This window comes from Gymnoscopelus microlampas (assembly GCF_963454915.1).
Source record: "Gymnoscopelus microlampas genome assembly, chromosome: 5".
In the NCBI taxonomy this organism is placed as follows: domain Eukaryota; kingdom Metazoa; phylum Chordata; class Actinopteri; order Myctophiformes; family Myctophidae; genus Gymnoscopelus; species Gymnoscopelus microlampas.
In genome coordinates, this window is record NC_139942.1 from 34,040,852 (window position 1) to 34,055,071 (window position 14,220).

General features: G+C 43.6%; 1 protein-coding gene across 7 annotated transcripts in view; it reads right to left on the minus strand.

Moving 5' to 3' along the window:
- adgrl2b.1 (adhesion G protein-coupled receptor L2b, tandem duplicate 1) overlaps nucleotides 1-14,220 on the minus strand; it is an 86,143-nt gene that overhangs the window by 56,830 nt on the left and 15,093 nt on the right. For all 7 annotated transcript variants that reach the window (XM_084058696.1, XM_084058695.1, XM_084058700.1 and 4 more), the window contains exon 2: nucleotides 9,792-10,005. In XM_084058696.1, coding sequence (XP_083914822.1) covers nucleotides 9,792-9,867 — 76 coding nt within the window. In that variant the 5' untranslated portion in view covers nucleotides 9,868-10,005. The remainder of the gene's footprint in view (nucleotides 1-9,791; nucleotides 10,006-14,220) is intronic.

Here is a 14,220-nt window from a genome sequence, read left to right on the forward strand (position 1 = left end):
TTTCTAATCTGTTCAGCGGAACTTGCTGATGGCTGGCCAAGGAATAAAAAATAGCGTCATTTAGAACTTAAGCACATTTATATAGGGACATTTTATGAAGGTTTCAGGAGATTAAAACAATTGACCCCTGTTTAAATCAAATAAAAAGTTGGTATATTTCACTGTGGAAACGCAAGCTTGTGAGGTGACAAAATAAATACTTGGATTCAACAAACAGCTCTGCTGTTTAACCCATTTACATACACCTATGGTCTAAGCGAGGCCAAATGCCTAGTACAGTTTACATATAAGCTCACAAATTCAACACATGGCTACGCTCAAACGTGACATACACAGGAGCGAGGGAGATTTGGGATTTGCAAAATAACACCTGCTTGCTCCAGTGCAGATGATATCCTGAGAATCCTTAACCATGGCACAGCGGCTCATATTTCATTTCGACCGCCAAAATGCGGTTAAACATTGAATATCTAGTTGGACATATGGCACCCTGCCTCCCATGATACTCAGCCCCCTCTCTGGTCCACCTTTCTGGGAATTCTTTTTAAAGGCGGTGTCAGACAAGACCACAGAGCCGTCGGCTACACCCGCCTTTCCCAGACAACTGCTATCAGACACTCTTGATTCCGATATAAGCGTTCTAAAATAGAAGCCGAGGTATACAACCGAGTCCATTTGTGGTTAGAAGAAAGAGGCTCTGAGTCATATCCCCTTTTTCTCTCGTTCTCGTGACACAAGAGCACCGTGTTGGCACTTCGAGATCCGAAAACCACAATTTGTATTCATAGCCATGGCATTCTTTTACAGTTCCATCTCCTGAATGTTTCCCTATCTTTGAAAAAACAGCGGGCGGGCGGGTGGCAGAGGAGCATCACATGTGTTGCATGTTGATGCGTGTCTCGTTGGAAGGAGTTTAAGGGGCCGGATTTGTCACGTTGCCAATGCCATCACCAAGCATGATGCACGTTGTCTCCTAAATGCTCAGGTGGGTCCGTTCAGATGTAGTTAAGATTCTGTCATGCCAGGAGCTTGGATGCTATTGTTGTTTGTCTCTTTTTGTTTGGTATAGGTCAGTAACAAAAAGAAAGTTCAAGATTTGATATTGACACACTTACAGTATACAGTACCATGCCCTATGTTGGAAAAGGACAGCAAAATCTTAACTTATACTGTTGAGCCACTGCATACTCTCTATATGCTTATTTTGGTTCTACAGAGCAGCTGCCTCAGCTTAAGACATCCTCAGATGAAGAATTTCTCCCATGGGGCAAGCAGTATAGAAGCAAGCCAAGAGTCGAGGTTATGATCACTACGTCTTAATGTGGATGTTAAAACAAAGGTCTTCTTCTCCGTCAGAGGGTTGAATGATCCCTAACCTTGTGGAGACACTTCAAAGAAAATCGGCAAAAAAGGAGAAGAGTATCATTACATTTCTAATGCATATAATCCTCCGAAGGCAATTGAGGGTCATTGCTTAATTTGAGCCATCATGACAGGGATGACTCCGTGCAAGAAACATCCCATGGCCCTTTTGTCCATTCCACTAACATATCGTTTGGATTAAAGCAGCGTACAATTTGACACCTTGTAAAGCGTGTTGAGAAAAACATCCCTTTTACAACAGATACTATAGCTGTCACAAAGGCTAAACATTTAAAAGCACAAGGCATTCATCTTAGGAGATGTAAAAACTTAAAATGCTCATGGGAGCGCCATGCCACGTTGACAGAATCAGTTCATTGCTCTTCAATGTCTAGCATATTGTCTTCTTGTGTGCCTCCTTCCTCCGGCAGAGTTGACGAAATGCGCAGAAGAGAAAATCTCCCCCGAGTCTAGCAAGGGCGTATTTCCACAGGTTTGATCTACCCTGAGTGATTGTGCTACTTAACTCCCCTTAAAGCCCATCCCTAACCCCTGCACTTAAACCCCAGCTGGGGTTTTGCTCGAGAAAAAGGTCTCAGTAAAAGTCAGGTGCTTCCCTGAGGGTGGGGGTGGAGGGAGGGAGGGAGGGAGGGGAAGAGGTAGAGCGGTCTCCATCACATGCCTGTGTCTCTTCTGTGCTTGCTTGCTTGCCGGGGCAGAGCCCACCCCGCACCCCCATGCCCCTCATTTCCCCTACACAGAGCCTAGCCCGGGAGGCTCTGTCAGTGCGACACATCGACAGGGTGTCAGCAGTTCGCTGCAACTGGAACACGAATCACATGAATAATGAGTCTGAGACTACAAGGATGACTAGGAACTGAGATCAGTGCCTCCAGACACCAGTGAAAAAAAAAAAAAAAGTGATAACCCGAACACATGCAGACAAAGGATTCGAAACATGCGTACATCCACATGCCGTCCATTCACACATAGTATCTATAAAGACAATACCAGCATTTTGTGGAAGAGGCATGCATTCCATTAGGAGTCTTTCAGGCGATTGCCCAGGAGGTGGAGGAGTCAAAAGCAGAATAGCAACACATTCCAAGGGAATAGCCTCCTGGCTGCTATCGCTGAAGCAATGACAACTTTGATTGACTTGAGAGCGATGACCTTGTCCCCCCCCCCAGTCCCCCTTCACCACCTTTCAATACAAGCAACAAACGGACCCACTGATAAGAGACCCGCGGATGGGGAGACCTCGACGACAGACCACTTCCTGTGCTCGTCTCCGATGAAGCCATTGTGCTCTGCACACTCAACGGGGGAATATGCTACAAGAGCAGGTCAATACTGATAACATATGGCAAACAAAAACGCTCTTTGTGCCTCACTGTTTCTCTGACTTTTCACCCGGCTGCACACTTATTCAATTTCCTTCACAGCAGGAGAGGGCTTCCTTATCTTGGACTGTTTGTACCTGGAAATCGACTGGGGGGTTTTGTTTGCAGGTGACCCACCCTGAGATGACATTTAATTCCTGGCTGGACTAGGAGAAAAAATAAAAATACAAAAACCTGCGGTCATGCTCTATGGCATAGACTCTCAGCCTGAGGGGATTACTAATGCAGTGAATGTAATAGAACTGCATTCATTGTGTCCATCAAGATCAAACATCAATATTGGCTACTTGATACAACACAAATATGACCCAACAGTCAGTGACATAAAGTACACAGATTTCAGCATACGCTCACATATGCAACTAGAAAAAGTTATCCTCGGAGCACAGGTCTCCACCAGGTCAGGTAGGTTATTGTGGGCCAGCAATGTTGATGGAATATGAAGAATCGGACAGATCCATCTTGATCACATGACTATAGAGATAATGTGTACCGATTTGCATGATGTTTGGACAAAATCTGCAGGAGTAATATCCAAAAATGTGTTTTGCAAAAATCAGCCTCCTGGTGGCGCTATAATAGGGCAATGTCAAAAGGGTGGCATTTGTTCCTCAATGTAGTGCGAATGTGCGTGCAAAGTTTCACCGCAATCGGATGCTGTGTTCATGATTTGAGGCATTTTGTTCAAAACGGGCCACTCCTGGCTTTAAGATTATTAATGTTTTATATTATTATTATAATAATATATATATATAAATAGATATATATTTTTTAAATAGAATGTGTTATGCCTTCTTATGACATACACTTGTGGGTGCGTACTTCAGTTACCTTAAGAGGTAACTGTAGCCATTGGCCAGGAGCAGATGTCATCAGGTGGTGACATCTGCTCCTGGCCTCCAGCTTCCCTCCCCTCGCCTACTCAACATATATACATATACATATATATATATATATATATATATATATATACATATATGATGTTGCTGTTGGGCAAAGATTTTTCAACTTTTTAATTTGTTTTTATAAATCAGTGCTATTGAACACCCTTTACGTCTGTGTGTGGGTTATTCAAATATTGAACCAATGAAAAGTATTAAAAAGCGCTTCTGACTAAACCTCCTAACTCCATTGGATCCTCAAAACCACCTAACTCCAACTGGTGGAGATAGTTGCTTTGTCTATCATTAATTAGAATGGCGAAGTCAGACGGAAAAAAATTATGTTCAAAAACCTCCTAACTCCACTTAAGCTGTATTTGGGTAAAGAGATGATTATATAAGGACACATTGAAGTATCTGACAATGTATAAAGTCACCATACCAACTTTGATGAGGAAGTATTGTGTTGTTCTAAAAACAGTTTTTTTTTATTTCTTGAAAAGTAAATATTTTGGACATAGCTGGTTTCTGCCCAACGGCAGAGAGATATATATGTCACAGGTAAATTGCCATTCCAGGGAAATTGGAAGGGGAGCGCTTGTTTTTAGGCGCGGGGCGGGGCTGCGAGGCAGGGCTTTGATGCGAGGACGACGACGACAACATGGATATACATACATACCGGTCTCAGTGGCGCACTTCGATAATCATTGGACTCCCCATCCACTACCACTGGGAGTCTGGGTTTGACTCCCGCTTGGGACATTACTTTTTCAAACAACCGCGGACTACTTTTTTTCGCCGATAAAGTATAGTTTTGGACCATGACGGAGGCGCGCCGACTCAGCAGACCTTGAGGCCAAGGAGGCGCGCAACAACCGATGGTCTGCTAGTCGACTAAGCGCCGTCCAAGTACCGATAGGAACAGAATCGTAAATGATGTTGTGGGGACTGCGTTTGCCCCTCTATGGTTTGCCCCAACTGCCACTCACTGCACTAACATAGCCCGCCAGCCCCGCCCCCTCAGGCTCGCCCCCTTGTGCTTCAACTGCATGGAATAAGGCTGTTCGCGTGTGTGTGTGTGTGTGTGTGTGTGTGTGTGTGTGTGTGTGTGTGTGTGTGTGTGTGTGTGTGTGTGTGTGTGTGTGTGTGTGTGCGCGCGCATGCGTGTGTGCTCGTTTGTGCGCGTGTGCATGCGTGCGTGTGTGGTGTGGGGCTCATGTCTGGCTTGCATTGCCCTCTAGCGGTTCTACAGAATTGCCTGGGGGGCGGTGAAAACAAGCGCTTCTTTTCCAATTTACCTGGAATGCCAATTTACCTGTAACATATACATAGCTCGGCCGATATCGGCCTATTACCAATATATCAATATCGGTCGTATTCTTGGCTGATTTTAACATTTCTTTCACCAATTTTTTATAAATATCGGCGATATATCGGATATCAGAATTTATGTGCTAAATTTATCGGAAATCGGATCGGTGCTACAAATCTAATTTTGGTCGGGCCCTAATATATGGGAGGTGGGGAGGGGTGGCCCTAAAGGATTGTTACAGATATGCTGGTAGTCCAGACTGTTAATATACGTTTACTCACAGTATATGTCTCTGAAACCAGACTCCCTAAAACATTACAGTAATGCTTAAAATGTTTGTCATGATGACAGACCAAAGAGCTGATGATGGTGCGCTTAAGATATTGCTACGGGCATCCGGTCTGTTTGAAGTGGTAAAAACTACTTTGATTGTCCTATCACGGTGTTCCTTTGGTCAGATGTGCTGCTTTGTTGTTGTTTGTTGTTTAGCCGATCTCCTGTGCCTTTTGTTCATTTCAAATTCATTCTGATATGCCTCCAGGGTATTTAAATGTCGGATGTGGAAATTGCACGGCACACAAATCTAACAGGTCCCTGTTGCCTTCACGTGTAATACCATTTTGTTTGTTGCATATATGCAAAACAATATAGCATACATCACTAGAAAACTCCAGTTTTCCATTAAAGATTAAGTCAATTACTTTGTCATGACAGCTGAAACTCCATGTGAAGAAGTGACTTGTGTAGTGAATGCAGAGAGTAAGCCTGATACTTAGTTGCGTGCGGGTGTCGCATGCATAAAGTAGCAGATCTACAAGATCTGTAGATCTACCATTTTTACCATTCGACAAACGCTCACAACTAAATATAACTCAGGCTTTAGATTCTGAGAGGGAAGTACTTTGGGGTTCTAAGCTGGACTCATCCATTATTTGAATTAGGCTGCATGGACGGGGGAAAGAGTACAAGGCACATTTCAGAATGGAAAAACTGAGGTAGGCATCTGGTCCAGTGTTTATACAACTTGTAACCATACGGGGTGTGAATTGAGCTGCCTTGTGATGCTGCCAGCAGGCTAGATTTAAGGCATGCTTAACAAATGAAATCAAACTGTCAGAAAGTGTAGCTCCCACCCCATTAGATTAAGTGTCTGTACATCATCTGGCCATATAACAGGGAGTTTTACAATCACATCTACATATACAATAAAGCAGCCTCCATTCCCTAAAGCACCCTCTCTTAAATTCTAGCATGGGAACATTTTTGCTCCTTTTTTTCTTTCTTTTTTCAGAGCACTCGCTCAGGAAATCAGTGTTGCTCTAAATCTAGGATGACCCTATCAAGGGTGATATTGTATTTCCCTCCCTCTGAGAGAAATACTGATCCCTGCTATTCATGTGATGCAGACTCATTTCAATTTCATATTGTCTTATAATTCAACGTTGTTGTTTTTTTGCTTGGGTATGAAACAGCATAATGCTATGTAATAAAAAAGGATCTTATTGGCATTGACTTTGAAATTAAAAAGCCAGATATTACAGATGTTACTGACAGATTAGTCATTAGTAAGTCAATTAGAAACATGGCCCTCATTCTCCAGGTATGTCTATCATGACCAGCATACAGTCCAGTCAGCCTTTGGTGATAAGGTGGCAACCAACGAAAACAAGCATAAAAACAGAAGTAGCCGCACACTTGCAGCTCCGATGCAATAATTTATTGAGACATTAAACAACGTTTCAGCAGCTTCATCAGGGTTGATCTACCTGGATAAAGGTTTGGCTGAAGCTGTAGCACACTGTCCAGACATTATAATAACCGGTCTCTTGTTCCACGGAATACTTCCACTGGGGCAGCAAGTCCATGCAAGACTGATAAATCAGATACCGACCCCCCCCAACCATGCTGGTTCCCACCACACAGTGTGACCAGTCATCTGTGAATCTCCCATGGCTCAGCTGATAATTCATGATAGCCCTGCCATAGAGTCGCAGCATTCAATATGAATTATAAAACACCAAGCCAAGCATATCAATGGATGACAGACTGGATGTCTGTGGCCCCGGGCCAGAGTGGAGTTTGAGCGCCATGGCTTCCCCATTCATTCAACAGCAGGACTGGAAATACCAGTGTGGCACATGGGAGGCTCTCCCATCAGTACATTCATGTATGGCACTGCTTGAGACAAATGTGCTCCAACATTATTATTGACCTTTACAACCTTCTGGGTAGAAACACAAGCGTGCTGTTATGCTTGACTTATACTTAGTTGCGTACCGAAAATGGCTGATCTACAAGTTCACAATGTGTCGCACTGCGACGTGTTGTGAGCTTGTACATTGGCTATTTCAGGTGTGCAACACCTACTGTAAGTATGAATCAGGCTTTATACCCACCGATGGAACGTTTCACATTTCATTAAATCTCCCTGAAGAGAGCAATGGCAGTGTGCTATTGCAGAGCAATAAATATACCTACATACAGTAGGCTACTTGCAAAGGACTGTCGGAAATACGACATAAAAAAAAATATATATTAGAGAGAAAAGAATGGAGACGCTACAGTGAGGCTATTACAAAAGGTGGATGTACAGTTACAGGAGGCTATGTTTGATCATAAATCATCCTTAAATCTGCTGTTGACAATTGAAAAAGTCCAACATTAATGTCTCTCCATGCTGGAATAACTCTAAGAATTAAACAAACACTGTTTTTGATCTTATCCCAATAGGTGTCTCTGCAGAGATTACAGATATATCAAAAACAATCCATTTAATCTTTTACATTTCCCGTCTGCTCAACCTTTTAATATTTCAGCTGAAGTGCCTGTTCTGCCCATGGTATTTACACACAAGAGCCAACAAAAAAAACGTTGACACTGTAACCACAAGACATAATCCCTCTAAATCTGGGCTTCTTTGCTTTAAAGATCATGATTACAGCTTTTATTCAGTCTCTGCAGGTGTGAGCCTGTGCTCTCGCCCCACCTTCTTCTGTGGCTGCTCTCACTGAATCTGGACAGCCTGTTTATCTGTAGGATGGGCGGTCTAAAGCCATCCTTGACAAACACGATACCTCCATGACCTAGTTTACTCCTTGAGGAGTGTCAGTTTATAGATCGGTTATATAAATGTAGAGTAAATTTAGCACAAACTGAAAGAATAGGGAACCCATGTAAGAGTAGACTATAGAGAGAATTTATATGGCATGCAGTGTAGAGAATGCACAACACAATTAGTTCACCATCTCTCTGCACTCTCTCTGAAAATCTACTCAATATGTCAGTTTAAAAGGTGCAAATAATTCCTGTTTTAACACAGGATTTTTTTTTAACATTATTCCTATTTGAACGTATTTGCTGCATATTCTTGGCTAGTAATGAAAATGACGTAATTCTGAGCAAATTGATTAGGTAGTATCAAAAACGACCTAGTAACGACTCCATGCACCCATGCAGTACAATGCAGTACACACATGCAATACAAACAACAAGGGCAACCAATAACAGAGGTGACAAAATTATTTTCTTCTCAAGAGTGTCATTGAAAATGACCACTTGAGGAGACGGCGATTATTGAGTAAAGTGTTCCAGAGGGGACTCCTTCCGTTCCCAAGGCCGGGAATACAGGCTCTCAGGGCCATATAGACGGGAGATGAGTGACATGTGGATGGAATCAGATGTTGTTTTCAGTGGGACCCACATACATTCCTTTATTGATGGATGGGCAAATATGCATTCATAGGCCTGAGAGCCCTCACATCAAGTGAAACCCAAAACCTTGACTTTCTGCATACCAAAGCAGTATCCCCCCTTAAAGAAATTCACCGGGACCGTTCAGCTCAGGCAGTTTCTAAGCCCAACCAAATCAGAGGCCTATTCTTCAAATGCCTCTGAAAATTTCTTTCTGAGTCAGACTCTCTGAGTTTTCCCATATCAACTACAAATGCTAATCTACAAAGAAAGTATATATCTGTCGGGATATGCTGCTCTGTAGCAATTTCTCTTTGTTAATTACCCACATACCACAGCCAGAATAAATAAAACTGAAAGACAAATGTAATAGAAAACAAAATAGAACCCCTTAAAACAATACAGGTTGACATCTATCTCTAATCAGTGCTTGGCACACAACCATGTGATTTGGGGAGATTTTGTTCCCTGGTACAATGAAACTGTAAAAGAGGAAAAATGTAATGATTGTCATTAAGCAGGCATACCAGCATCAGTGGTTTTGATGAGCATGTAGCAGACGGCAGTGTTTTGACAATACTTGTAATTACAGCTAAACATACTAATCAAAAGTGAGGAGAGCAAATAAAAGGGAAGCCTTGGGATTGCATAGAATTAAAAACACTGGCAAATTCTTTCCTAAAAGCTCCTCAATTTGGTGACAAGCCAATTTCTTGATAGAACCAGGTGCAAAGATTACTAAGGATGATCTGATGTAGTGCATAATACAAAATCAAAACAACAGAAAAAAACACGTACATTCTCTAACGGACCAATGCCTAAAAGATAAAAAGATTTGGCAAATGTAAAACGTTGAGAAAGCCTCAAAGTGTGTAAATGGGGGTGATAAAAGTGTGCATCTGTCACCTAGAACATTTAAGTGCGCAAACGCCCCACTGTTTGAAACTCCAAGGACAAATGCTCTGCAGGGGAATTCAGCAACCTTGCTACATAACAGCTCTTCATTTCCTTTGTGTGGCCACCACAACAATGCGTACAAATACATTCAATGCATTCATGGATTGAATAAATGTTTGCAGCTCTTTAGCGAAAGATTGAGTAGAATGGCATCAACATTAACAACACTAGTCCATGGTAACTTACCTTCTGAACAATAAATGTGAAAGAGAAGGAGCAATAAGCAGGGGAACATTGGGCTCCTCCACAATGCGGAGGCCATTGTGTGCAGAACGGAAACGTTTCCAGGCGCCCGCCGGCTAATAGCAGTGGTTCAATGTTTTGCAGGGAGAAAGCAGAAAGTTGGAGAGATGTCAACGATCGGTGGTTCTTGGAGACGCATCACCAATCATCTTCTCATCTGAAAGAACAAGGAGAGACAGCATAAGACTGTGGGAGAAAATGGGTACTGTGGGACATTATCATCATCATCGTCATCAACATCAGTGCCTTGGCTATGTCATCAGCCGTGCCGCTATTAATCTGACATCTGCACATATGTACAGTACATAACCATAAAATCTAACATATGGGAGACATCACATGAAATGCATGTCAAACGCATGGAGGTGAAGTCACGCACTGCAAAGACAATGAAACTGAAACAAACAGCACGAAGACAAAATGTCGGCCATAACTGCTGCCTATTTTAGCAAGCACACAAATGAATTTCCCAAAGTACAGGGAGCTTCGCGACAACGCAGCGGTACAACTCTCCCCGGTGTCTCTGCTTCACGCCTTGCTGAGAACACTCCAACGTGAGAGCAGAGTTGGATAGCATGCCGATGCCTAGGGCTCTGTGCACATTCAGCACACCTCCCCACCTTGCAGTGGACACAGTTTACACTGAATGCCTCATTCTCCCTTTCTTCCCCAGTTACTACCACATCTCCACAGGAAAGGAAAATAAAAAGAGCTCGTCGCTCAGGAAACGCGTTCACACGGTGCACCATTAGAGACACAATTTCTTTGTGTCTGTTTCCTTATCGAGGGACGGCAAAAACACTTCTTTGTCTGCCAAGACAGCAAAAGGTTAGAGTCTGAGACATAACACGACAGACGGATAAGCTGCTTAGCCAAGTCAAATACTGAGGAGAAATGATATGTCATGTCATGTCATGTGAAATGCCACACACACACACACACACACACACACACACACACACACGCACACGGACACGCGCACGCGCACACGCACAAACACACACAGCTCATGTGCACAAACAGATACACTTTTAGCATATTCCCCTGTGTTTAGCATCCAGCATCCTCCGCTGTGTCCTCAGTGCACACACATTAATCAACATAGGATTGCTCACTTAGAAGCAGCGACTGTGCAGTGGAGAGGATGATTCCCACTTCTGTCTGCGCTCCTCCAGAGCCACCCGTCAACTACCCTGATTATTTTATAATGAACCCAAATTTGAGCAGCAGAGCACTCGGCTCTGATCGCTCTCTGGGCCCCTCTAATGCGCGTGGATATTTTTGGCAACACGAAAACCCACAAAAGATGGGAAGCGTCCTTATTTGCATACAGTCATAATTTAAGTTCACTATTACAGTTTCATCGGTTAAGATGGCCTTTGCCTGGCAGGGGATTACAGGCAAGCAAGACCATACACAGGCTGGGGACATTTATTTTGATTTCGAGGTCACCCTCGCCGAACACTTAAGCTGTGCAGACTACGTCAACAGTGCATACTGTACATATATAGCCAGTTAAACCTGGGCATTTTTAGATTAAGTTGTTTGTCCTCCAGTTTGTCCTGCTTATCAGTATAGCGCACCATCAGATCTGATTAAGATCTTATTCCCATGCACAGCATGGGTAGTGTGGCTGCTGCAGTTAATAATGCCATATCTTCCTACAAGGCCGTCACCAACCTCATATCGGGCCAGAGAGCAGGAATGTTTTCCATTGAAATCTCCAGAGGCACACGTGACTTTGCCCTCCCTTAGCGCTCAGTCGTTTATCATCCACAAATATGAGTGCTAGGGCCATGGGGGAAAGCATAACGGTGGTTGACACAAGGAGACTGAAAATTGTTGCCGGGACATCCCCCTGCTCTCCTGGCCTGCTGGGCCTACAGAGCCATTCGGCCTCACCAAACACCAGGGGGCGGGAGCCTGCCGGGGGCCTGGCTGGGGGTCCCGCCTGCCTCAGGGCACTTTCTTCCTGATTAGACCCACCCGCACCGCTACTCCCGCTGAGTAACATGTCTCCTTTCTCCCTTAAGCTGCTGGAGGAACCAGCGGTGCTCATCCCCCTGAACACCGTTTTGTTTGGTGGGATCTCTGGACTGAATTTGGGCAGGACTTGAGATAAAAGGATTAGCCGATTAACATTAAGACGCTTCTCACAAGTGCTGACAGACGTATCATATTTTTAAATCAGGGTGGGGTTGGGGGGTATGGGGGGGGCTGGGGAGGTGGGGGGGGTGGTGTTCTCAAGCAGAAAATTATTTAAAGAGGTAAGTGAGGCGTAGTTAACCCCTCAGAGATTGTACCTCGAAATTATCTACACCAGGCCCCCTCGAGCATGGGAATTACTTACAACATGGACCGGTTACTTGTTACTTGGGCAATACACGTTCACATCATGTCTCTCCACGGTAAATGGGACAAACGCGTGTACAGTTATGACTAACAATCAACACCCACACTAAATCTAATGAGGTCAAACATATAATACACCAGAGGACCACAGAGTGACTTAAAAGAGATTTACTTACTAACATGAGGGCAGATACTAGTATTTCCCTTAAAGTTAGTAAGTAAACATGTCAGGGCAGAGCTTTCAAATTCTATTAACAGTGTATCATCCTGGACACAAAACAATGTACCATGGAAATGAATAATGGCGTACAAGCATTCCCAACATCTGTTTTTCTTCCTCTCCCCACCCATAGGCAGAAGTAAAGCCGAGGAGACAAATCTATCATCAGTTCGGATAGAGAAGAAAAACAGTGCACACCAATTTTTTTCTTCACATCAGAATGATAGAGAAAATAAGCAAGCGTTTAAAAGGGAAGGCAAGCAATTAAAACGTAATTAGAATAGATGGATAGAAGGAGACAGCCCACATGTCTTAGCAAGAAATAAGGCTGTGTGGGCAACTGCCGGCTGAAGGATTGCAAGCCTCCTTTAACAAAGCTTGTGCCTGCCTCACTCAAGATGGAGGGGCGTCCAGTGAAAGAGAGAGTGAGAGTGGGAGGGAGTCCAGGGTTTCCAAGACAGGAGGAACTGAATGGATGGGAGAAGGGAGAGGAAAAGGAGAGAAGAATGGGAGGTTGGAGAAAGAAAGGGGCGGTGGGGTCACTGAGGAGGATTGACAGCCTGTGAGTATGGCTTGACCTGCCGAGTTCGCCTCCAAGTTCTCTCCGTAGGCTTAGAGAACGGCAAAATAAAGCCCCAGGAATGTTAATTTATTTTCAATTGTCAATGCAGAGACGGGCGAAATAAAGCATGCATACATACATATCAAGTAAGACTGGAACAAAACTAAAGCACAAGTCCAAGTGTAAGCTCAAACCCGACAAATGAAATAGAGATGTGTGGATCTGTTGAGCTGAACTTTGCCAACACAATGGTTTGTCTTCCACTCTGTGAATAACTACTAATTTGGAGAGCTTTCTACCAACCCCCATGCCCTACATTCAGCCCCCCCTGCCTTAAAAAAAAAAGAAGAGGGAAAAAACATGAGGAGAAGGGGAATTTCAAACACCAGAAGGTGGTTGGATAGTGGGGCTGGAGTGGGGTTCTGGGCTGAGAACGGAGACAAACGTGGCCTCCAGAATCCTTCCGTCCTCAGTGTACCCCGGTGTTCCCAAGGAACCCTTTTGTCATGACAGTCCTGTCAGGGCTGGACTTTCAACACCATCAGGGACATGATGTCACTTCCTTGGCTCCGCCAGTGATGCAGAGCCCTTGTCATCAACAAGAAGTGACAGCAATGGTGCACTTTCAACTCTGGTCATCAGGAGGGTAGGGGGGGGGGTTGTCTTAGCTCATCACAGAGCAGATAAGCTATTTTTGGATAGGGCAGGAATGAATGAGGATGAAACGGTAACTAAGCACACAGAAACTTCCAAGGTTCATATAAGATGAAATGGTTTTGTACTTTGGCTGTTTATAGAGGAGGTGGTAAAGCAAGAGTTGAAAGGCTTTACAGTCAATACCTTTCCATTCTGTGATAGTTGTAATTTTCAGATTAAGCCATTAAGACCTGAGGCAGATTCTACAAATGTCTTCTTCTAAATCCTAACAGTTTTCTGAAAAACGTATGTTGCTATATCAGTGGTTCTCAAACTTTTTCATGTCAAGGACCCCCAACATTACATGTATTTGGCCGCGGACCCCCATCAAAATATGTTGTTTCAGGGACCCCCAGAAGCAAAGATTTTAGTTAAAAATGTTGTTTCAACAAATATATGCATTCAAAGATTTGCACAAAATGTTCAAGATTTCTCAAAAATAGCAGATCTACAAGCTCATAGAGTGGCACGAAGTTTAAAATCTAAAATGACACAGAGATACGGATCTAGTGGGTTATGTGACTGAAAAGTAAGGTTTCCTC